This window comes from Amblyomma maculatum, chromosome 2 (assembly GCF_055883805.1).
Source record: "Amblyomma maculatum isolate TAMU_Amacu chromosome 2, ASM5588380v1, whole genome shotgun sequence".
Taxonomy (NCBI): Eukaryota; Metazoa; Arthropoda; class Arachnida; order Ixodida; family Ixodidae; genus Amblyomma; species Amblyomma maculatum.
Window position 1 is genome coordinate 108,188,310 of NC_139345.1, and position 25,211 is coordinate 108,213,520.

At 46.0% G+C, this 25,211-nt stretch overlaps 1 protein-coding gene across 1 annotated transcript in view; it reads left to right on the forward strand.

The window, feature by feature from the left end:
• The first annotated feature begins 972 nt into the window (after positions 1 to 972).
• The window catches only part of LOC146199516 (uncharacterized), an 80,941-nt gene continuing 56,702 nt past the window's right edge, over positions 973 to 25,211 (forward strand). The window contains 8 exon segments of the mRNA XM_084592137.1: positions 973 to 1,348; positions 11,569 to 11,643; positions 11,738 to 11,787; positions 12,125 to 12,184; positions 15,262 to 15,330; positions 21,860 to 22,033; positions 22,606 to 22,805; positions 24,478 to 24,610. Coding sequence (XP_084448263.1) covers positions 973 to 1,348; positions 11,569 to 11,643; positions 11,738 to 11,787; positions 12,125 to 12,184; positions 15,262 to 15,330; positions 21,860 to 22,033; positions 22,606 to 22,805; positions 24,478 to 24,610 — 1,137 coding nt within the window.

Sequence of the window (25,211 nt, forward strand, 5' to 3'; positions counted from 1 at the left end):
TCAGTAATATTTAAAAACGCAGCTATTGGTTATAGTAGTTTTAACTTCTCGGCGCGAGTGCAGGAGAAAAATAATTTTAAAAGCAAATTTTTGTTTCGGGTGAAAAGCTTAAGCCTTTCCATTCAGCATGTGCGTGACAATATTTCATACCTGACTTGCATATACAAATGTGTCCCAGGAAGATGGACTTCGTTGTAATGAAAATGCTCAGAACTTAATTTATATTTCGCAGTTGATACGGGCCCGATAGTACTGCGTTGGTCCAGCTCAAGAAATACCATTATAGTAGAGCCCAATCAAAGTGCATATCGTTTGAATGCTGCTGATATCCTCTAAACTAAGCGCTAAAGCTATAGCCATTTGTCCTGAGCCAATGCGTTAATTGACGGAGCTTCACGGCGATCACCTAATCACGCCCAGTACGCAAGCACTCTAGCATAATCGAGCGGTTTGCGCAGCCCTGTCAAGCATGTTTCTTAGCCTGGGAAAAATATTGATGCCAATGTGAGGAGGGCAAGAAAGAGGAGCAGACGACGACGACGGCCCTGTCTCACGCCCGGACCGGACGTCCCTGGATTACGCTAAATCTGGCTCTCTATGTTACCGTCTCTGCTGCCTTCACACGTCTTTTTGCTAACGTGACATTTAGCAGAGGTGCTGCGTAGATCTTTCATGCACCGGACGACCTCTTCAAGCCGCGACTGCAGCAAAGGAAGCACTCCCAGGGTAGACACGCCTGTTCACCAGGGCAGTTGGCGACTACGTGGCCTACCTCCCGAATTCGGCCCGCTTTCTGATCTACGGTCAACAAGCATACAGACAGTCACTATGAACACACAATAGATAGCTGCCAATGTCCTGCTCCACCCGTGAAACCCCCTCGTTTTTATGGTCTTCCCCATGAAGACGCCGAGGACTGGCTGGACCAGTTCAACCGGGGCTACCTTCAATACCTGAGACGCTAACACGAAAATGCGCCATGTCTTTGACCTGGAGGACTCGGCGAGGACCAGGTACGTCAACCATGAATCTCACCTGCAAACATTGGACGCATTCAAAGCAGAATTTCTGTGGGAATTTATTAGCACATTCAGCAAAGAAAAGGCCGATCTGCTACTGCAGAATCGCATCCAGCACCCAAACAAAAGTGTGATGGTGTACGCGGAGGAGATGCTCCTGTACCGCCGTACAGATCCAAACATGTCGGAAGAGCGGAAGGTGCGGTTATTGATGAGGGGTTTGAAGGAACAGCTCTTCGCCGATATGGTTCGCAGTCCACCAGTGACCGTGGATGCTTTCGTCAAGGAAGCTACTCCATCGAGAGAGCGCTTGACATGTGGTCCCGGCAGTACGAGCTCAGGACTGTGTCGATGCTGTCCACATGTACTGAGGGAGCCACGATGTCATCTGGAGACTCACTGCGTGAGACCATTCGAGCCATTGTGCGCGAAGAGCCGGCGAAACTCTTGCCTACGCCGGCACAGCCGCAAGTTGCATTGGTCCCCGATGTTGTTCACGAAGAAGTGTAACAAGCACTGGATGCCTCGCCACTTCTTGCAAGCCCTCCGCAACCACCTACAATGACTTTACGCCGCCGTCGCAAGCCGTTTTCTACTGCCTTCAACACCACGTTACGAAGCACCTGTGCCGGCCGCTCCCCAAATGCCACCTTCTCAGTTGAATGTCGTCCAGTAACCCAGGCTTCACCGAACTGACATCTGGCAAACCGCGGACTACTGGTCGCTGTGCTACCCTTGTGGCGAAGTTAGGCATGTCTGGTGTCGCTACCCGTACAAAGAAGTGGGTCTTCGCGGGTTCCCCTTCGGTGCTCGCTGTACACTGCCGTGAGACCGCCCACGGGAGATTGCCGATTACCTTTCTAACCCGGACTCAGTCCAGCGCCACCGATCACCTTCGCTAAAGGAAAATGCTATATGATGCACAAAAAATCCTACAGGCCGACTACGATAACATGTGTTATATACAGGTTGACCATGCAGGCGGTGAAATTAAAAATGCAGTCATGAGTAGAAAGTAAGAAGATACTCGGAGAACTTTAGAACGGGTAGGCGCTTAGATGATAGCCTGTTTGTGCTTACCCAATGCATCGAAATAGCTAGAGCGGAAAATAGAACTTTGTATTCGGCCTTCCTGGACATAAACAGGGTGTACGGCAACTTAATTATAGAGAACTCCTGCGGAACATACTAAAAGACGAAGGTGTCAGTCATGAGATAACAGATTTCTTACAGGAAATACAGCGGGATAACAAAGTAGAAATTACATGGAAAGGGATAAGAAGTACGGGCACTGTCAAGGTATGCAAAGGATTAAGGCAAGGTTGTCCTTTATCACCGCTGTTGTTCATGCTTTATATATAAATATGGAACGGAGACTACAAGACATAATGTAGGTTTTAACCTGTCATGTAGATTAGGCGGAAAGGTCGCAGAGCAGCGCCTCCCCGGTTTGATGTATGCAGACGATATTGTGCTGTTAACAGATAGTTAGGAAAACTTGCAAACTTAAGTATAGCGGAGACGAAAGACTTGCTCTAGGCTTCAGTTTTAGCGCAGTTAAGTCGGGTCTGATGATTTTCAACGGCTTAACTGACCATGGTCTTTTATACAAGGCCATAAAATATCCAGAGTGGCAGCATATAAATATATCGGGGTATGAGCAAATGAGCGATTGGCATACATTTAAAACATGGGCAGTCAATTAGGGCAAAAAGGCGAAGAGACGCCGGAATAATGAAGCATAGAGCATTTTGGGGATACAACAGGTATCAGGTGCTGAGAGGTATTTGGAAAGGAATTATGGTGCCCGGGCTTAGTTTCGAAAATGCATCTTTGTGCCTAAAAGCAGAGGTACAGTCGACATTATAAATAAATCAGAGAGCCGTCGGAAAATTGGCACGGGTGCCTACGGCAAAGCCTCAAATGAGACGGTACAGGGAGATATGGGCTGGGCATCTTTCGAAGCACGGGAAGCTCAGAGTAAATTATTATATGAGGAACGCCTGATGAAATTGAACAGTAACAGGTGGGCAGCTAAAGTATTTAAATACCTGAAAAGCGTTGACTCACAATGGAGGAAAAGAACTAGGAAACTAACCAGTAAGTATGCTGGTCACAAGGACGAAGAAATAAAGAGCGTTAAGCAACAGGTGAAAAACACAGAAGGTAAAAATTGGATAAATTCGATGGAAAAGATATACCGAGAGTGGAAAAGGCATATCAGGAAGGAAGCTTTCTTTGATAACTCAAGAGGCAGTGCTCTACTTTTTGAAGCTATATCAGGGTACCTGAGAAGACGCAGCTACAAAAAGAAATTTAACCATAAAGATGACACATGTGCAGTTTGTGGTAGATCCACAGAAACAATTAACCATCTTATACTCGAATGCGATGGTATTCATCCGGAAGTCAATACAGGCGCAGTCACTCTTCCAGAGGCCCTGGGGTTTGAGATACCAGTGGCCGGGTGGATGAACCTACGGTGGAAGCTAGCAAAAAACGATTGGAAGATTGGTGGCTTCAAATCAGAAAAGTAACATAATGTTAGTAATGTTGAAAAAAAAATTCAATAATAGAATGATGGTACAGTTAACCGATATAAAACAATATCTAAAATATATGGGGAAAAAAAGCATGATAGCAACTGCTGCCACCCCGTTTCAAAAGGGGCGCTCCTATATTCCATCCATCCATCCATCATAGATCAAGTCCTTCCTGATTTGGAAGAGGAACACTTATCACCAAGCAAGTTATTTATTGCCCCGCCGGGGTGGTGCAGTGTTAGGACGCCCGACTACTAGCTGTGCCGGAGTACCCGGGATCGAACCCGACCTCGGCGGCTGCGTTTCGATGGAGGCGAAACGGAGTGGCGTCCGTGTGCTGTGCGATGTCAGTGCACGTTAAAGAACCCCAGGTGGTCGAAATTTCCGGAGTCCTCCACTACGGCGTCTCTCATAGCCTGAGTCGCTTTGGGACGTTAAACCCCACAAAACAAACCAAACGAACTTATTTATTAGAACCCGACGTTTCGGAACCAACTCGGTCCCTTCCTCAGGGGCGACTAAAGTTCGAGGCCTGCAGTAGCTGGCAGCGGCCTACGCTTCCCCTTTCTCCACAAGTGGCGAAGTCCAATTGTGAACGTGGAGGGTAGTGTCCCCGGTTTCCTGTTCATTCCTGCAGCTGTCAGCCGGATGAACCATCACTCGACATGGCGTCTTTTGAAAGGGTTGGTCTCCACATCAAGTACGCTCACTTCCTCAAAGGCTATTTTCTGGTCGGCGCGTTTGCAGTGCTCGGCGAGGATGTTGCTTTCCGAGTTAAATCGCCGGACGTCATTTTTGTGCTGTAAAATCCGCCGACGGCATACATACATGGCGGGCACCAGTGAGGCGCTTGCACGCACCCTACGCAAACACGTCTGTGTGTCGCACAAACCTGCCTCAACAGTCGGCCGTTTTCTACTACTACCAAAAGACCGTATCCCCAGAGAAAAACAACCAGGCGTTATTTATAAAATTCCGTGCTCCGAGTGCCCGGCCTCGTATATCGGCGAAACAAAAAATCTCCGTCGGCGGATTTTACAGAGATCTGCTGACAATCTACCGCAAAAAAAAAAAAAAAAGATGCCCCAAGCCCACGCCGCCATCCTTGACACTTCTAAATAAATTTGTGCGGCTGCTTCTTGCTGATTTTGAAACCCATACAAAAACCGCGAATATCCTATGCAGCTTCTGCACACTCAATCTTGCACATCAGTGTAAAACTTGCATCACATACCACAGCCTAGAAATGAAGAAGAGGTTGCACACTGTGGCTCTGGCAAAAATTGATAAGCCAATTCCTTTCCACTTATCTGCCCTTTCCCTCATGTCATCTGTGCATGCTCAACAATATGTCTCGCTATCCCGATAGCATTCTATAGTGGCACGCCAAGGTACCTTGGCGGAGTCGTCACCCAGGACACGTTTGCAAAATTATCAGGAGCACTTTGCCATCTACCATGCCAGAGTCCCAGGGACTTCTACCAGTTTACCCTACTGCCTCGCTAAAGGTTTTTACAGAATCAACAACTTCTGTTATACCCTCCTGGTTAACCGTAAAAGACCGCCACATCATCGGGGTACGCCAGCAGCTTCACTTCCGCGGCTTGCAAACGGAAACCAGTAATATTCTCATTGTCCAAGATATTTAAGCAAAGGGTGTCAATGTAAATGCAAAATAAAAGAGGGCTGAAGGGACAGCCCTGCCGCACAGAACGCTGCACGCTAATGGGGGCCGCCAGATTTTTATTTACGACTAATCTCGTAGTGCAATTTCCGTACGGCAGGGCCACACCCTCACGAATAACAAAACCAACATTTATATGGTCCATTATACAAAGTAGAATTTTATGGGCAACACAGTCGAACGCCTTTTCAAGGTCAAGCTGCAGGATGGCCACACGGCCATTTATGACCCCCCCCCCCCCCCATCACAACATTCTAATACACTTCTTGCTTTGTGTATATTTGTAACAATGGACCGTCCATTTATCCCACACGTTTGATGTGGCCCAAAAATTTCCATGGATTACCGACTGCAGCCTTCGTGCTAACACCTTCATATAAATTTTGTAATGAAAGTTCGTTAGCGCAATTGGCCGGTATGATGTTACTTGTAGTAGCCTATCTGCTTCATCAGTTTTTCGTATGAGGACTGTGTGGGATTTGCCATAAGGAAGAGGCAGTTCGTTTACGTCATAAGCTTCGTTAAACACTACAGTCAGGACTGGCGCTATTTCGATTTTAAATTCTTTGTAAAATGCCGCACTTAAGCCGTCTGGACCGGGTGATTTTCCCGGGTTCAAATTGTTTATCGCCAGTTCGACCTCTGATTCAGTTATTGGCAGCTCTAATCTTTGTTTCTTCATTTAGTCTTGGTAGTGCCCTGAGATACCTGTACTTAAACGCTCTCATATCAAAGTCGTGCAATGCAAACAGTGTCTAGTAGTATTGGAAGAATGCTCGCTGAATATGCTCATTGTCATCCGATAAGACGCCACCACATTCTATATTTCCGATGTGATTTCTCTGTGCGTGCGCCTTTTCAATTCCTAGCGCTCGTCTCGACGGTGCCTACCCTGCAGCTGTCTCTTCCGCTCTCGCACGTACAAGCGCACCGCGATAACGCTCTTGCACTATCCCATACATCTTAGCCCATAGTCTTCGTCGCCATAGCGTGCACGGTGTCAATTACATGAGAATTACCAGCAATTTCAAACACTCAAGCTGTGCAGAGACGCCGTAGAGACCGGAGTAAGCTCAATGTCGACTTCTTTTTTTCACACTCGGCTGCTGAGCCCAAAGGTTGCCAGATCGAATTCCGACCGACGCTTCATAAAGTCCATTGAGGGAAAGTGTATACGAACTAGCTATGCCAAGTTTCGGGGCTTCAGCTTCGCCTTTAAGAGAATGCCATGGCGTAATCGGGTTCCGTCCGCATAACGCATTCACTGGCTCCACGCTTATTCAACTCGAACCAACGAGCATTCCTGGCTTACGGTGGTCGTCATAGAATCCCAATGTCCTATGCTCGATTCCATTTTCACCGAAATCAATAAATTTCTTCTTTTGGCTCAAATACGTAATTTGGGTGTTCACCGAAAATCCGGTGTCGGCGCCGACGTTGTCGTTGTCCGCGAAAAACCACGAGCATGGCGTTGGCAGACGATGGCAGCTGTCATGGCTGCGCAGTGAATCAATGTAGGGTTGCCATGACGTTACGCTTGGCAGGAGCTGTCAACTCGAGTAGAGCAATCGGGAGGCTGCGCTATTGCATCATATATACCCTTAAAAGCGGAGCTTACGTGTATGCCATAATTTCGAACCTGTTGCTGACTTTCATTGTTCCATTTGAATTTTTCGCTCATAACAGTCGAGGACGCCAGATTTTCCGCTTGGTACATTTAACGCCGCTTCATCATCATCATCATCATCATCGTCAGCCTGACTATACCCACTGCAGGGCGAAGGCCTCTCCCATATTTCTCCACTTAACCCGGTTCTGTGCTAGCTGCATCCACTTGACCCCTGCGAACCTATTTCTCTAACCTCATGCATTGGAAAGCTTATGGAACGCGTAATCCAAGCAAGGCTAACTAATTTCATGGAGAAAAACGACCTGTGGCCGCATGAGATGGCCGGGTTCCGACCGGGCCTGTGCACACAGGATGTAATGCTCCAATTACAACATGACATAATTGACTTGAAATCCAGAGACGCGAAGGTAATTCTAGCACTAGATCTAACAAAAGCATTTGACAACGTAAAACACCAGGCAATTCTCGCGGCACTACAGGAATTAGGAGTCGGCGAGAGGACATATAATTACGTAATGGATTTCCTGACAAACAGAACGTTGAAACTAAAGTTTCAGGACCTAGAATCCCCCACTGTCCACCTGGGAAGTAAAGGAACTCCGCAAGGCTCGATCGGTGCTCTCCCCCTTCCTTTTTAACGTGGTGATGAGAGGCCTTCCTGCCGCTCTTAAAGTTATAAAAGACCTGAAGTTCAGCATTTACGCGGACGACGTTAATCTCTGGATGAACAACGGCAGCGATGGCAGCACAGAGGAACGCCTACAAGCGGCGGCGGACACCATTGTGTCCTACGCGGCCGAAAGGGGTCTTTCGTGCTCTCCGCAAAAATCCGAACTTTTCATATATAATCCAAAATCAATGAGGTGCAAGGGCGACTTTAACGTAGAAATAAAGGTCGACGGCAAAACCGTACCAAGAGTCCAGCAAATCAGAGTCCTCGGACTTTTTATTCAAGAGGACGGGTATAATGACGGAACGATAAAAAAACTCACTACCTACGCGACGCAAGTAACAGGAATATTTAGGAGGATTGCATTCAAAGGCAGAGGCCTCAAAGAGAGAAGCCTCTTGAGACTGATGCAGGCGTACATAATAAGTCGAATATGCTATGCCACACCGTTCCTCAACATCAGGACCAATGAAAAAGATAAGATAGACGCACTCATCAGGCGTTGCGTCAAGAGGGCGCTGGGTCTACCCATCTCCTCTTCTACGGAACGCCTGATAGAAATGGGAGTGCATAATAGCTGGACGGAACTTGCTGAAGCGGTGAGAATCGCCCAACATGAAAGATTAAGTAGGTCGAGCACGGGTCGAACCATCTTAGAATGGGTGGGTCGAAAAATAGATAGGGGCACAGCCGACAAGGTTGCCCTACCACCACAATGTCGCGAGAACATCATTGTCCGTCCTCTCCCTCGCAACATGCACTCAGAATACCACAAGGAGAGACGGGAGAAGAGAGCAGAAGCACTGGTTAAAAGTGCAAAAGAACTCGGAGTAAAAGAAGTTGCCTACGTAGACGCTGCAAGCGGCCTATCAGGGGCGGCAGTCGCCGCGGTAGTCGATGGTAGCGGCGCACCAGTCGTCTCCGCCACCATCCGAAGTAGAAACATAGACACGGCTGAAGAGGTCGCAATAGCGCTCGCTTGCGTCGGAACGAAGGCTAGATTGATCTTTAGCGACAGTAAAACTGCTCTCTGGAATATCGGAAAAGGCAGGGTCTCACAAGAAGCCGCCCGAATTCTAAAAGCTGCAACTAAAATTGATCGCAAAATCACCCTAATTTGGGTCCCAGCACACACGTCCGTCCCCGGCAACGAGGCGGCCCATGATTTAGCCCGAGATCTCTACTTCCGGGCAAACGCGGAGCCGCCCGACTGCCAGGCGATGGACGAACGTTTGCAAACCTATAAAGAAATAATCGAAAATTATAGATTAGGAAGACGTCTGATGCCGCCACCGGATCCTAGCTTAAATAATAAAGAGACCATAGCCTGGCGGCGATTACAAGCCGGAAATTTCCCGAACCCTGTCTGGTTGTTTCACACCCAGATAGAGGAGAGAAAAAACGATAAATGTAAAGCCTGCGAAGCGAGGGGGACCCTCGACCATATAATTTGGGAATGCCCTAAGTCTCCGGGCGCTAGGGACAACATTAAAAGTAGAGAAGCCTGGGTAACCCTGCTGCGAAGCGACGTCCCCGCGCTGACCAGCAGAAAGCCGTCCGCCTGGCGGCTGAGGCCGCGAATAACCAATGTATATTCGCCAGTCCTTAGTCGCGGAGGTTCCAGCCCCCGTTCCTCAGGCCTGCGTGCCAGGAGCGGGGAGTAGGGGGCCTCCTAAATCGGTGGAAATTAAAGTTTTAATCAATCAATCAATCTTTTTACCGCTTCCAGCACAAGTGGTGTCATGAATATCAAACCATTTTTTTATTATTTTCATAATAAACATAATATGTAAATTCTCCATTAAAACAGCACTTATTTGCAAAATAAAATAATGTTTAAATACAACACATTTGCTAATATATAAATGATAATAACATTGAAAACTCAACCTTACAGTCTTTACTTTGACTGTTATACTAATACTTGCAAGCATTGTATAACTTACATTACATTTTCATGAAATTATTTACATCTTCGGTGCTATATATGTATTGGTTTCGAATCTAACGCTGAAAGACGGTTCTGCTGTTGCAGACGAGTTGCTGTAATGTTAACCTTGAAGAAGCTTCGATGTGCTCACTGCTCATTAAGTTTTTTTTTTTTTTCTATTCTTGTGCAGGCTTGGGAAAATTTCGGATTAAAATGGACAAAAGTAGCTACCATGCCGCAATGAATGTCATATGCTTGTCGAACGTTTGCTGAACGACAGTGTTTTTTATATCCGTTCACGTGTGTAGTACGTTGACGACATGCCGCTGCAGCATCTACCTGCTGTGCTCTTTCATTTCGGGGCTGCACTTACCACGAAACAATGCGAGCGATAGCGCGAAACCATGCAAAAGCCACCTGCTGCCGCTGAAGCAGATGTACCGATACACAACGAACAGTGAGCAGGTCGCGCCTCTTGCGGCGGCGGATAGCGTAACTCAAGGAGAAAGGTTCCCATTGTTCCCTCGGCGATTGAGAAGGCCGTAAGAAAGAGCGCGCGCTCTCCCTCGAGACCGGCCGTGCCATCCGATATCACTATCGGAGCTGGGAGAGGGTGAAGCCTGTTTCACATAATTGTGATCTCTGCCGCACCGACGCAAAACTATCTGGCTTGAGCGACAGAGAGACGCAGTTCCAACACGTTAAACATTTTAGCTCGCCGCCGAGTTCCCTCAATCACTCGCATGTAAGCAGCAACGAGGGCTGCAATAGGTAGCACGGTAAAAAACGTCCCGGATTTGATTTTTGCCTGTGAACCCAATTGCGTGGATGGTTCAGGAGGGAAGAGAGGAAGCGGTGCCTTACAGTATAGAGGTGACGCATTTTGAGTTTCGCCTCCAAGCAGAATCGTGGCGGCCGCCATATAACGTGCGTCTCGAAAGTGGGTGCCGATGCGTGCGCAGAACGTCACGCTTGCCGGCTACGCCCACGTTCTGACAGTTACTCTGGTTGACACGACTGGGTGTGGTGGTGAGGGTTACGTTGTTGTGGCTCTGCTCGTGGGCATCTACCGAGCGCCTTGAAGGGATGTGACAGGAGATGAAAAGATGGAAAGTGTATGGTGCCGCGTGCACTTCATTGTAAACATTTTCGCCGATATTTGCCGGTGATGATCGCCTCGTCCTCTAAGTCGAGGGTCGATTTCTGCTAGCCTTTCCCATTCTAGATTTATAACTCATAGTTTCCGTATACTACATTCGAGACGGGCTTTGCTTTCTCATTACTCTCGAAACTTTTTAAACAACGATTGGTAAGGGCATGTGTGTGTGTGTGTGTGTGTGTGTGTGTGTGTGTGTGTGTGTGTGTGTGTGTGTGTGTGTGTGTGTGTGTGTGTGTGTGTGTGTGTGTGTGTGTGTGTGTGTGTGTGTGTGCGTGCGTGCGTGCGTGCGCGTGTGCGCGTGTGCGCGTGTGCGCGTGTGTGTGTGTGTGTGTGTGTGTGTGTGTGTGTGTGTGTGTGTGTGTGTGTGTGTGTGTGTGTGTGTGTGTGTGTGTGTGTGTGTGTGTGTGTGTGTGTGTGTGTGTGTGTGTGTGTGTGTGTGTGTGTGTGTGTGTGTGTGTGTGTGTGTGTGTGTGTGTGTGTGTGTGTGTGTGTGTGTGTGTGTGTGTGTGTGTGTGTGTGTGTGTGTGTGTGTGTGTGTGTGTGTGTGTGTGTGTGTGTGTGTGTGTGTGTGTGTGTGTGTGTGTGTGTGTGTGTGTGTGTGTGTGTGTGTGTGTGTGTGTGTGTGTGTGTGTGTGTGTGTGTGTGTGTGTGTGTGTGTGTGTGTGTGTGTGTGTGTGTGTGTGTGTGTGTGTGTGTGTGTGTGTGTGTGTGTGTGTGTGTGTGTGTGTGTGTGTGTGTGTGTGTGTGTGTGTGTGTGTGTGTGTGTGTGTGTGTGTGTGTGTGTGTGTGTGTGTGTGTGTGTGTGTGTGTGTGTGTGTGTGTGTGTGTGTGTGTGTGTGTGTGTGTGTGTGTGTGTGTGTGTGTGTGAGATAGCGATAGCAGTGTGCCGTACACTGTAGTATTTCATCCCTAGTTCCACTCTCGATAAACCAGCGGTTTTTATTGGGTTCATTTTCTTTTCCAGCTCTCTGGCCTTCGAAAAGGACCAGAAGGATGTTATCAAAAGAAGTAAGAAGTATTTCTGGTTCTTGAGTTTAAGTACTGGCAATATGTCAGTAAAACAAGATGGTTCCCGATTTTTTTTTTTTTTTTTTGTTTTCAGTCTGCGCAATCTACAGTGAAATACCTGTTGCGGACAGATCGGAAATAAAGGTATGTGACAATAACCACAGCTTGACTACAGAACCTTTGCATTTAGGGAACTTTGTAATGTAACGATGCGTATAAAGTATTATGGATAGTTATGATGCCCTTAAGCTTTTGTCTCATTTGTATATTTTCGGTACTACTTTTTTTGTTGTTCATTTTTTGTAGAAAAGGTGCAAAATTTTATTTGTGCAGTCGCCTACATTGATCTTCATAAAAGTCACCATTGAAGGAAGTTACTGCGACGAGACCTTGGGGCCGTTAGCTATATACAAGCCTACATTTCGAGTTTTCGTTTTTTGTAATTCACAGTATCGTACTGTAAACATCTGAATATTTTCAGTACTGGCTGGAGCAGGCAGAAGCGGTTTTTCCTGGACATGAAATAGTATTCAAGCTCAAGGTTTGTGGCCACGTTTCGCATTTTTATCGCTTTTCATGGCAATGAAAATGCTGAATGATTTTTTTTTTAATTTCTTGAGTGCCTTTCACTACAGAGATACGCATTAAAGTTTATTTGCCTAAATATGCCTCCTTGAAACATATTCTTGCTTCATCCTTACACAAAGATGTCGCTTTTAAAATAATCATGAAGTAATTTGTTTATTTGTTTGTTTTCTTTCTATGAAGTGCATTTGCACTGCATAAATATGACTCGCAATTCATTTACAGTGCTCCAGAAGGTAGATTAGTTGAACATAGCTTTTAGTGATTTTGCTGGTACGCGGGACACCCAGCTTCTCCTAGGCACAATTACCCTGCAATAGTGAGTGTCTTCAAATACATAAAAACTAAATTTCTGAAAGCAATTATAAATGAAAAAAATGCATCAATTTCGAGCCCACTCTCAGCGGCACCGTTATTTAGGAACGTTCCCTTAATTCGAGTGAAAGCGAGAGATCGTAATGTGATGTACACCAAGTTTTCTTCTCCCTCTTTTTATTTCGAATGACCCGTAACACATTCGTATTATATATCATCACGTAGAATTAGCTTACGCCCCAATTTTTCTCTAATGTATACTTTCATTTCCGAGCCTGAACGGTAATGTAACGTCGCCAAAAGGGTTAGAGATCACATGATGCATCAAAATTAAATGAAAAAGCTGTTAGTTCCGATTCGGGCTCTTGGTACCGGCTATAACGTAAAATATTAACTGAATCTAAATGATAGAGGTTATAGTGGAGCTTTTCCATGCATAATCTTGTGCCGTATTCCGTAAGTTTCTAATTTCCATTTCATTTGGTCGGACGTCGTCATGACGGCGGCATCAGACAAAATCAGCTAATGGCCAGTCACCGAAATCTCAAGATAGCACGTCGGCGATGAGTCATATAGGTCATGTCGCAGTTCCCACGGACGCTTGAAAGCCGCAGCTTCGTCGCAAACCGATGCAAGCTGACCGATTCGATACGTACGGATCCCGAGATCAACCTTTAACTGCTAATGTCGGAACAGCCGTAGTCAGGAGTTATAAAAGACAGTATCAGCAAAGAAATTAATTTTCATCGCCGTGTTTTCTTCAATATATATCCTGGATTTTAATGGAAATATTTAGCATTTCGTGTACTGTATTGCTGTCAGCGTTAGCAGAGTATCGCGGGAGCCTGCCCGCCGCCAGTATGCGCGCACAGATTGGTCCTGAAGCGCGGCAAGTCGCCTCCCTGCCAGCTAAGCGCAAGCACTGCCGGTGGCCCAGACCGCGGTACTCCAGTGACGCTAACGGTATACCGTCAGCGATATAGCGCAGTGGCGTGCAAAAGTGCCCGATAATTGCGCTGCGCGCCAATAAATCTCGAGCAATATACGCCTCGGATGCAATTTCGACTGAGCTCGCGTTTCATAACTTGTGACAGTGGATACACGAGCTTCGTAACCTCAACGGGTTTAATCTTTTCTTCTTTTTTCCTGGGTGGGAGGGGGAGAAGGGAATTCGAGAAGTTGGTTTATGCGATCGCAGTAATACGTAAGGCGAAAAATATACTTCGCGAGGCGTTTGCGCTGTACATGAAAAATACCTACCTCGAGGCTTGTTGGTATAAGGAACTTTTCCTCTCAGATGTGCGCTCAGTTTCAGTTTCTTGCGGAGAAGAGCGCCGGATTTTGTTGCGCATACTACAGAACTGGTTTTACTAATTACTGAGTTTTGTTAATTGTTTATTAATTTATATATTATTTTACAGTAAATTAAGTCCACTGCGGCTGAGAGATTTTTTTATTATTATTTCAAGTCCCCAGATCTTCAGGAATTTTTTAAGTACCCACGGAAACAGCCAAAATATATTAAATATATTTACAAGCATTGTCAAAAGTATAACACGTTTAGAACGTTCCATATGGAAGGTGATATTAGTCGAAAAATCTAATTTAATCTTCCTCACTTATGCACTGGCACTAACGTATTTGGGCGCCGGACTTCAAAAAATTCCTGTGCGCAAACTACTGGCCTATTCAAAAACAAATATAACTCACAATTTATGTAGCATATTATTGTCTACGCTATTTGAGAAGTTTAAGTTTTTCACTCGCCAGAATTTTTAGTAATTAACGAAGAGCTGGTGTCGCCAGCCAGTTCTAGTGACGTTGCACCAGCGCAGTTAGTTTTCTGAAAGGACGTCTGACCAACTGAAACTATAGGGTGCCTCGATGCGTGTGCCTTCTTGCTCAACAAAGAAAGGGATTGCTCAAACAGCCCATTTCAGACCTTGTATGCCTGAACTGCATGGGACGATGTTGCCTGCATGCCTTCGACGTATGCGGAACTTTAAGTTTAACAACAGCTGGACAGCCCTGTCATTTGCCAGACTGCATAGTTTCGGTTTCACTTCTCAAGCTTGTATGATCGGTTAAGAAGGTTATTATTAGCTGCGCATCGACCAGACAGCCGAGCACAGCTGTGTTACAGTGCTAGCTACTCATCGTTCAAGACGGTCACCATCGTATCCGCGCCGGCGCGTTACCCTCGCTTCCGTATGAGTGGTTTTTACCGTACATCAAGAGAGCACTCACGGTGTGCCGACCGTAATTTGTGCGGTGGAGTCTCTTCCAATGGGACCTTCTACCGCATCGCACCGTAAAGGAAGTTGCAAAACCAGGTTTTGTCAGTTCTGCTTTGACTTTTCGACAGTGTGCGCAGTAAGGCATTTCACGGAACTTTAAAACTTTCGTTACTGCGCTGTTTTCATCTCAAAAATAGACGAGCATCGCTTGTTTTCTTTTTTTTTCTTTTTTTTTAGATAAATTTAGAGTGATGTGAATAGTTTTGGAAGTTAAGCTTTAGAGGCCATTTGAGAGTTTAATTTTCGAACAATTCGACATTTTTCCTGATCCCACAAAGTTCGAAATGGTTTTCCTGTAACAAGCGCTCAGTGTTCTAAATACATGCTCTGTTTTTGTTTTTGTTTTTTAATATTTGGTTACATTTATATACACGAGGCACTGTGCTCATAACAGTGACTATTCACATTGCCTCACTGACAGGAACGCCTGGCAATGGGTGCACGCGTATCGGACAATAAAGACATGGAGGCACTGATTACATCAGAGCTGGTGAGGACTTTTCAGCACTCAAATTTTCATTTTGGGCATGTGTACATGACTGATCTAAAAGCTTGCAAAGAGAAGTCTTAAGGGTCTGATTGGTCACGTAAGTATAAGTATACGCATTATGCGGGATCGTACATAAGTCTCAAAGATGGATTCTAGGCGCATGTTTTCTGTTTATCGTCAGAGTAACACCATCTGAAATGCAAGCGTTTGTGTCCAAGTTCTTTAATATTGTTAAGATGTATTCATTTTTCATCACCGATAAGAGCATTTGTGGGCATCTTAAAACTGTGGTAGCCTGGTGTGCCACATTACGTCGTTCACGGTCTCATGTCTTCGTTAAGGTACTTGTTGTTCCATATATCTTACCACCAACATTTATTTAAACTGAACCATGAGCGAAACATCACGAGCATGGCACTGGTAAGTGGTAGCTGACATGCCCAAGCGCTAGCTGGACTTAGAGCTTGCCGACAATACGTTTTGCAGGTATTTGGCCTACAAGGACCGTTGCATTAACGTTACCCCTTGACCACGCAGGCATGTTCATACGGCTTGGTTAAAGCGGAGTTTTATAGGTGGGCTGGTAGCCTACGCTATCGCATCATACCCTTAAAGGAAAAGCTTAAGCGTCTCCCATAACTTGTAGATTAATCATTTCCTAATGAATGCTATGTCATAATTAATATTTAAAAAATTGCACTTGGCTCGCTGCAAACAAGGTACCATAACAAGGAACCAAGTTTCACCTTAAAAACCATACGTTGAGGATAAGAGTTTCAATTGTGTACATATTTCTACGAAGACGACGAAGCGGGACGTGGCCCGGCGCGGAGCGCTCGCGCCATGCCCGCTGGCCATTAAAGCGTATCTCATCATCATGTCATCACGTCTCTCTGCTTCTGTTGTGTCACAGTGTTTCGTCGATTTTCATGCCACCCCGTAACATCTTAGTTAAGGTGCTGGGTATTTCATCGTTCATTCTGCTCCTGGAGCGGTCAGCTCGTATTGGTCGTCGACTGCGGCTACCCGGACTCTGTCGTCTGGCTCTCCCCAGCTAGATATGACCCGAAACCAGCCGCTCTCCTCAGCCCCGTCTCCAGCCCGGACCACAAAACACACCGACATCGAAAGGGCGAGAACTAAACTGCCTGACCGACCCCTTGATGAAGTGAAACCACGACCACAAAAGCCAAGACACAAGCCCTGCCCGAGCCGTTCGGCGTGTCCATGGGCATTGGCCTTCGCCAAACGGCGAACGATGGACCTGATGATCCGGGTAAACTTTCATCACATCATCCCATTCACTATGGTGGAAAGCGTTTCATCTCATATTCCTCCGCCTGTGTTCACCGTCACATCATGCATCGGATTTCCAGCAATCGATCAGGACGATCGCTCGGTGCCGGGGACTACAAAGACGAAGTGGGCAGTGGCGCGGGGCGGAGCGCTCGAATCATGCCCACTGGCTATTAAAGCGCATCTCATCGTCATGCCATCACGTCGTTCTGTTTCTGCTGTATCGCCGTGTTTCTTGAGGCGACGACGAAAGGAAGAGCCTAGAACAGATAGTTGGGCACCGGTGTCAATAAGGGCAGAGATAGGAACACTGTCACAAGGTCATTGATGAGGTTAGGTGTCGAGCAGAGGTCAACAAAGGTTTTTTGGCCCGGGTCACAAATGTAGCGTCACCACCGGGAGCTGCATTGCGTAGTTTTCAAGACACGGCTGGTGTAGGATGGTGAAGAATAGCGGCAAGGAAGAGGAGAGCAGGGCATCGGGATTGCGGGAAAGGCGAGCGACTGGAATCACGAACAGGGGAAGTGGGATCAGCATGGGGCGGGCCGGGTTGAAGAATGGCGCAGGGTGTAGTAGCCTCAGCCGTCGGCGTAGTAGAACGAGCAGGAGGGCGAGAACCAATGGTTCCGGCAGTGGCGGGAGATATGGCCAACGCGCGAATGATTGAAGCATATGGGTATCGAAGTATGCAAGAAGCTGGAGTTGAAGGAGACAGCAGCGATCACAGGAGGTGCTGGGTTGGAGTGGTTTCAGCGACGCGGTCACATAGTATGTCCATATTAGCAATCTCCTGGCGAACAACTTCCTGGATGAGGGATATGGTAGCCGGAGTGTCCCCCGGCAACTGCGGTGGAGACAGGGGAGTCATTACCTCGAGCACTCGGCGGACGATGCGGGTTAAAGGGGAATGCTACCCTAAATGTGCCCAAAACCAGTCTTTTTTTTTTTTTTTTTCAAAACTAGGACCAAAAAATGCGTTCCCCCATTATGGAGAATATGTCCAGCAAGTGGCGTGCTGGTAATTTCAGCCCAAGAGATTCAAAAATCGCGCCACTGGTGCACACCCGCTCAAACCTCGCTCATTAAAGTGGGCGTGATTTCTAAGAAGTTTATTTACACTAAAGGTTTTCCTTTAATTAAAATATTAAAACTTATAAAAACAATTGTTTTACATAATAAAGAAATAATAAATTAAAAACAACTTTTTTTTTATTTCAGTAGTTTAAATATTTTCCGCTAGTGGCACTGCATTGCACACCACAAAATGCGCGGGAGCGCGACGCGCGCTTGTATTTTTGTAAACGCTGTTGCTTAGAGACGCTGCGCCGCTGGTCGATGTGATTGTGCTTCTGAGTTCGCGTGACCACAAAACGTATACAGCTATTCTGTGTTCTGAACAGTGTGGAAAGTCAAGGGTGCCTCGCTTTTGAGCCAATCCAAGAAAAGCGCAAGTTTTGCGAGAATCAGTACGTCTGTGTGGAGGGTGGACCATCACCGTTGTGCGTCCTCAGCTGCAAGTGCAAGCGCTGCGAAAATCGGTGGCGTGGCGTCGTGCACGAAACCCCTATTGATGTTGGTGGTGCTGAATCTACTGAATACCGTATGATAGACACTGCTCTCTTCCAAGAGTTTCTATCTAGCTCAAGTTGCAGCATTCAAAGTATGTGGAAAGGGCAGTCTTCAACTTGGAGAAGACTTTGGACAGCGTAGTGGTTTCGCATCAGTAATGAAAACTACATGTGATTTTTGTGCTAAGGAGAGCGTTTCTCAAACCTAGACATTTCTTGGAGCAGCTCATGAAGTGAATGTTAGGTTTTCGTACTGGCTGCGCTCAATTGTCAGAGGTAGATAAAGTGGCTCACTGCTTTGTGCCTTGATGAACATGCCTCCGCCATCTACGAAAATGGAAGTTAAACCAAAAAATTCTAGATGCCATAAAGAAGACTGCAGAAGGAAGTATGCCAGCCGCCGCAGCCGAAGTGAAGTTGTTAGCATTTGATGAGAGTGCTGTAACTGTTGACGGCACCTGGATGAAGCGAGGGCATTCGTCATTGTATGGCCTTACAACTGCTATATCGACTACACACATAAAGTTTTGGACTGTCAAACTGAGAGTAAGTTTTGTCATCTTTGTGCTAGGAGTCAGCTCACTGATAAAACAGGCGGCTGTGCAACGTCACACACACTGGTTCCAGTGGAGTTATGGAAGCCAGCGGTGCAGTCAAGATTTTCGCTCGTTCTTTCCAGACCCGTGGGCTTAAGTACACGACGTACATTGGGGACAGTGGCAGTAAAGCTTTCATCGCTGTTAGGGCTGCTATAACCCTATGACCGCGAAGTAGAGAAACGCGAATACATTGGTCATGTGCAGAAGAGGATGGGAGCAAGGCTTTGAAAAGTCAAAAAGTGTCTTGAGGGAGAAACGGGAAGATGGCAAACATCTGTGTGGCAAGGGACGATTGACAGAAAAGGATATAGGTTCACTTCAGTATTTTCACGCGAAAGCCATTCCAGAGAACACCCACAGCTTTGAAGCGATGAGAGAAGCGGTGTGGGCAATGCACTTTCACAAGATTTCCACTGATGAAAATCCGAATCATGGCCTGTGTCCATCAGGACAATCTTCATGGTGCAGCTACTACCGTAGCCTCACTCCAGGTTCTCCAGAACCCTTGCAACACAAGCACTATCTTCCGGAAGCAGTGATGGCAAGCATCAAGCAAGCTTTAAAAGCTCTTGCAGCACCTGAGCTTCTCAGGAAGTGCCTTTATGGACGCACGCAGAATGCTGACAAGTCAATAACTTAATCTGGAGCAGGTGCCCCAAAACAACATTTGTAGGCTTTTGCACAGTAAAAGTAGGTGTGTATGATGCAGTTAGCTCCTACTATAATGACAACAAAGCAAAGAAGCAAGTTCTCAAGGCCCTAGGTATCAAACCGGGAGTGTTTTGCGAAGTAACCCTCAATCGGATGGACAATGCCCAAATAGTCAATGCAGAGTTTTTGGTCTCTGCTGAGAGCAAACAACGACAGAACACCAAGGCAAGGGCCAGAAAAGGTTTCGGAAAGAAATCTGATGCAGATGATCCTCCAGAATACGCCCCAGGTGTGTATTAGATGGATAGTTGAGCAGTTAAATCTTAAAAACAAGATATCTGGAAGAGCTGTTTTGACTTGTATAAGTAACATTTACTTTGCAGTGAAGGAATGCTTTTGATTTGAAATTTCAATAATTCTTGAGGGGTAATCGCAGAGACAGCCAAAAACATAAATTTTTAATGAAAACATTTTTATTTACTACTTTCTCCATGCAAAAGCCCCCTAGCTAGAATATAAAACAGAAAAAAAAATGTATTTCAGGAATATATTTAGCAGATATATTTCTTTTGGTTCAGTTAAAACCCTGTGTTGCAAAGATGTGAGAGCACTTTCGTTGCTCTAGAGCAAATAGTTATTTTTTAAATGTTCCTTGACCAAAGTAAAGAAACTGTTCTATTTTTTAAAATAAAATTCATGCTATTCAGTTGTTTTATTCGAGGTTTCATGTGGAACAAGTATAAACATATTTATATAGGTGTGCAAATTTTGAATCGTCTGTATTGAGTAGAAGTTGAGATATTCGCCAAAAATGGTAAAGTTGTAAAAGTTCTTGCTGAAGGCTAGTTGGTTCATTCTAACCGATAAAACGACGCAAGGAGACGAATACAGGAAAGAAAAGGAATAGAAAGAGCACATCGTCTATTCCTCCTCATTCCTGTGTTCGTCTCCTTGCGCCGTTTCATCGGTTTGTAAAGTCGTGACTAATGGCTGGTGGAGACTATAAGCAGATCATCACATGTCGATGTAGTAGCAGTCGTGTTCGGCAGGTGATCAAAACGGTGACACATGCACTTTTGTTTCGCCTGCTCGAAATGCCGTCACATCTGAAACAGTCCACAGCAGACCTTGCGCAAGTACAGGTTGAAGGCATGGACATTTGCACAATATCCTTAGTATGTGGCTTACTTTGTTGACCCCAGATATGGCCTGGTTGACTTTTCGGCACGGGGACAGGATGTGCTGAATGTATGACTCGGATGAGGTCTGGGTGTGATCGAGATGCAAGGTCTTAAATTCTTGGCGGCGAGTTGTCGTCTGATCGGGTTTGCTGAAGACGTCGTGGAGCTTTTGCTTGCACACGTCCCACGAAGTCAGCTCGTCTTCGTTAGCCTCAAATCAGACCCTTTTGGCACATGCCAATCAAATAAAAGATGACATTGGCAAGCATGAGTGTTGCATCCTACCTGTTGTGTTTGCTGACTCGCTCGTAGAGAGCCAGCCAGTCATCCGTTTCTGCTGGCACAGCCTCTACCGCTCTGTCCAGCGCTAGTACTACGGGGCCGCATGCGAGTTGTGTCAGCTCCGGAAAAAAATTAAAGAGGCATTCAATGCTGCTGAACTGAATAAGGAGCAAAAGATGGCTGCGAGATACCAAGCGTTGCATTGCACACAACCAGCGTTCCGTTGAACGCATCAAAGTAAAAATATTCTGTTATCACTGCAGAATCTGCACTGGAGAAATGTATAAGCCTGGGCGTTGCTGTGTTGTCCACGAGATGCGTCAGCGAGTGACATATCTGCGCCTTTCCTGTAAACAGATTACAGAACGTCGGTGAGCCCCGCTGCGGTGGTGCAGTGGTTAAGATGCCCAACTACTGTGCCGGAGTACCCAGATTCGATCCCAACCGCTGGCTGCTGCGTTTCGATGGAGGTGAAACAAAGGTGTCCGTGTGCTCTACGATGTCAGTGCACATTAAAGATCCCTAGGTGGGCGAAATTACTCTAGTGCCCTCCACTATGGCACCCCTTTCTCTGTCCACTTTCACACCCACCTTCCTCAGTTCCTTTATGGCGCGGTTCAGGTGTCTGCAGAGCAAGTGTGACAGATACTGTGTCTTTGCTTTCCATCTCGAGAGCTGCATGGGCAGCTTGGTCCCCTGATCAGCCATTAACTCTTAGAATCTGCATGGCAAATACATCACTGACATATATGCATGCTTTTTTTTTTTCTAAACAAAATTACTTTGCTCAAAACGTTATAGGATCGTTTTGCTTTTGGAAAGTGACATTATTAGTATAATGGTAAAGTGATTTATTAGGTCCAATGCATGTGGGGAGTGAATATTGACTGAACACTAGTCTTCAAATAAGCTTGTTCCTTTTACACCTTGACTGGCATGCATTCATGTGCAGGAGGTACGTCCACTGGATGTGTTGCTGCGAGCGAAGCAGGTGAAACTGCTGTCGGACTCTGGGCGTCCACTGGATGCCTATAAGCACGCCATGGAGGCAGAAGACGAGCCCCAATTCAGTGCTCAGGCCTGCTACTCGCCCCTCTGGCAACGCTGCTTGGTTGACATCTTTGAGGCAGGTGTCTTCTTTGACAGACAACGGGGGCTTTTTTGCATGGAGCTGAATTGCAGAGTTTCAGGAACTGCAGACCTCAGCTCACCAGTGACTACTCAAGCTTATCAGTGCTGCTATTAGTTTCCAATTTTGAGCTAGCAAGCAAGCAAAATGTATGGATATTGCCTGGAAATGGAGAGATATTGCTATACTGCTGGAACATTTTTCTGTAGTTAATCTCTGGTTGAAGGTAACTGATTTTTGTTCAGAAGGGTCTCAAGGTGTGCTTATTACTTGACAACAGTAGGAACAGGAACAGCAATCGAACTATCATGAGACATGCTCACTACACATATTCCAATGGTCAGCTCAATACTTTACACTGATAGCTGTATGAAGGAGGCATCATATGGACACAGTGTTATGTTATCACCAACGCGGTGAGTCATAAGCGAAAGCTTTTGAATTCTCCTGTTGGCCAGAAAGAATGCTGTCTTTGTGGCCCTGAGCACAAAGTACATGAAATCTGGGAGTCAGGTGCTCTGAGAAGTGTACCATTTGCATTTCCAATCTTGTCATCTTTCTGTGTACAGGTGTGCCACAGGGATCACATCATGATAGTCGGTGAAACTTTTCTTACCAAGTACCTCCTGGCTCTAGACCAGCTGGCCACACTGACCCTGATGAATCCCAACAGTTCAGTTCCCTTTGATATGTCCAGTTCATCAGTTGCAGACACAGGCAAGCATGGGGAACAGACCTCACTGGAGGAAGCCATCAGTGCCATTGGATTGTGAGTGGCCAATTACAAAGCAAGGTCTTTAATTACTTGCTTAGTTACGGTGTGTCCAAATTAGCTTGTGCTTGGACACTGCATTAGCATGTTCCAGGTTGCACTTGTTTGGCACACTCTTGCCTCATACACATTGTGTATTATGTATATCCATTAGTGATTTTTTGTAGTGTAAAGCGGACACATAATGGAAAAATGTGCACAGTTTATAGCAGCATGGTTTTTTAATTAAATGATCCTGTGATGTGGAAAAGATGTACAAGGGGAGTGCAGCAGGCATGAAGGACGAGGCCATGTGAACAAAGTCTTCTGTCACTTTAATATGCAGTCTCATGGCTGTGGTGTTGATAATAAGTCTGCTTACAGAGAGAGGCCTTCAGCAGGAAGGTACCACATAGTCCATACTTTTATTGTGCGTAAGTACTGCCATGGCTATGCGACGTGGAGTCAGGATGCAGTAAGAATGTAACAGCATTAACAGACAGAACAAAAGAGAAGACACACATGTTTATATTGTACACATCATCCCTGTTCTAAAATCAGTAATGAGGTACTTGCTCTCAAAGTATGGAAACTCATGAACAATGAAAAAGTGAATTCAGTTCAAGGGCAATTAAAAGGGTTTAAGTAAACGTGTCTTAAAAAATTATGAGGGACACTTAGGCTCCTCATGCGCATACGAGCACTTTGTTACTCACTTAACCGCAAATCACTTAATTTACTCATCCATGGGGGTGAAACTTGGAGACTAACGAAAAGGGTTCTACTTAAGCTGAGGACAATGCAGAGTGCTATGGAACGAAAAATGGTAGGTGTAACGTTAAGAGATACGAAGCGTGCAGATTGGGTCAGAGAAATAACTTGAGGTAATGACGTTCTAGTGGAAAGGGCATATAGTGCGAAGAGAGGATAACAAATTCGATTCCAAGGGAGGGAGAGTGTAGCAGGGGGCAGCAGAAAGTTTGTCCCAGCAAAGACAAATCCACTTGTCAAAACGTTGGCTCAGCTAATAGGTGGGTGGATGAGATGAAGACGTTCTCAGGGGTCAGGTGAATACAGCTAGCACAGGACCGGGTTAATGGGGGAATGTGGGAGAGGCCTTCACCCTGCAGTGGGTATAGTCTACCTGATGATGATGATGGACGATCTCGCACATACTCATCATCATGCAGCTGTAAGCTACCCTGTTATGTGCCTTGAGCAGCTGACATAGATGTAAAGGCTCGCTTCAGCCAAGCCCTACAAATGTCCCTGCATGGGTAGCATATATGTATGATTCGGGATGCAAGCATCCAAGTGAGTTGATTTCCGTCTCACTCTCCCATTTCGAATGAAGACCCGAGTTGGCTCTCTTGACATCACACAACCTGCTGACTTATATGTGCCCAGCCATGTCACATGCCAGCTATCGCCTCCCAGAGGCTTGCTCGTGATTTTTTTCTCGATGCCTACAACACTGGCTTTTCTGAAGGACAGAGCCTTTAATGCGATTGCATTAAGAGTAAATTTGAAGATATTTGGACACAAAACTGAACAGCAATAAAAAAAAATATATAAAACCTTGGATGTCGCATTAAGTTTGTTTGTAATGAGCTGATGGAAAAAAAAGTCTACTGTATAAGCCACCTAATGCAGATCACAGCCATATTGTTGTTGCATGTCCTGTGCCCAGGTTGGACCGTCTCCTGGTAGAGGCACACAGATGGAAGCAGCCTCAGAGTGGGTCCTGGGGCTTTGTGCTGGGGCATGTCACTGGTCAGCTCTACTTCCATGTTGCTACTCTGCTGCTAAAACGGCCTCGGAAGGTGCACATATATTTCTAAATGATCTCGTTTTGTAAGCATGTGACCAGCTTACCTTATATTCTTTTCCTTCCTCTTAATGAAAAATGTAACACTTCATAAAAGTACTTGATAATTTAGTATGACAGGTTATCTAGCGACTATATTGGCACATGCCTCTCTGGTACCGAGGGAGATACGAAGTGCATTGTAGTGCGGAGCCATATTAACAGCATCGGTGTCTTTGCCGGATTCATTAGCGATCGCTTATTACCACTGCCTTGTTCTAATTACATAGTTATAGAGTTACTGGGTATGGATCTTCTGGGTCCTTTCCCATCATCCGCTTCAGGGAACAGATTGATTGTAGTGGCTACAGACTACTGAACGCAATATCCCGAGACACAGCCATTTTGCCACAAATGCTGCTGAAGTGGTCCAGTTTTTTTCTTAGGACCATTGTATTGCGCCACGGTGCACCATCGGTTATGAGAAAGATTTAGTATAGCGCGATCCACAATCGATCACTGTGACCTTCTACTGTGCGCTATCAGTGCCCACATGCTTATTGGTCCCAACGTGGCAGACCTTTGTGCCGATTTCCAGCATGTGGTACCATCTATTG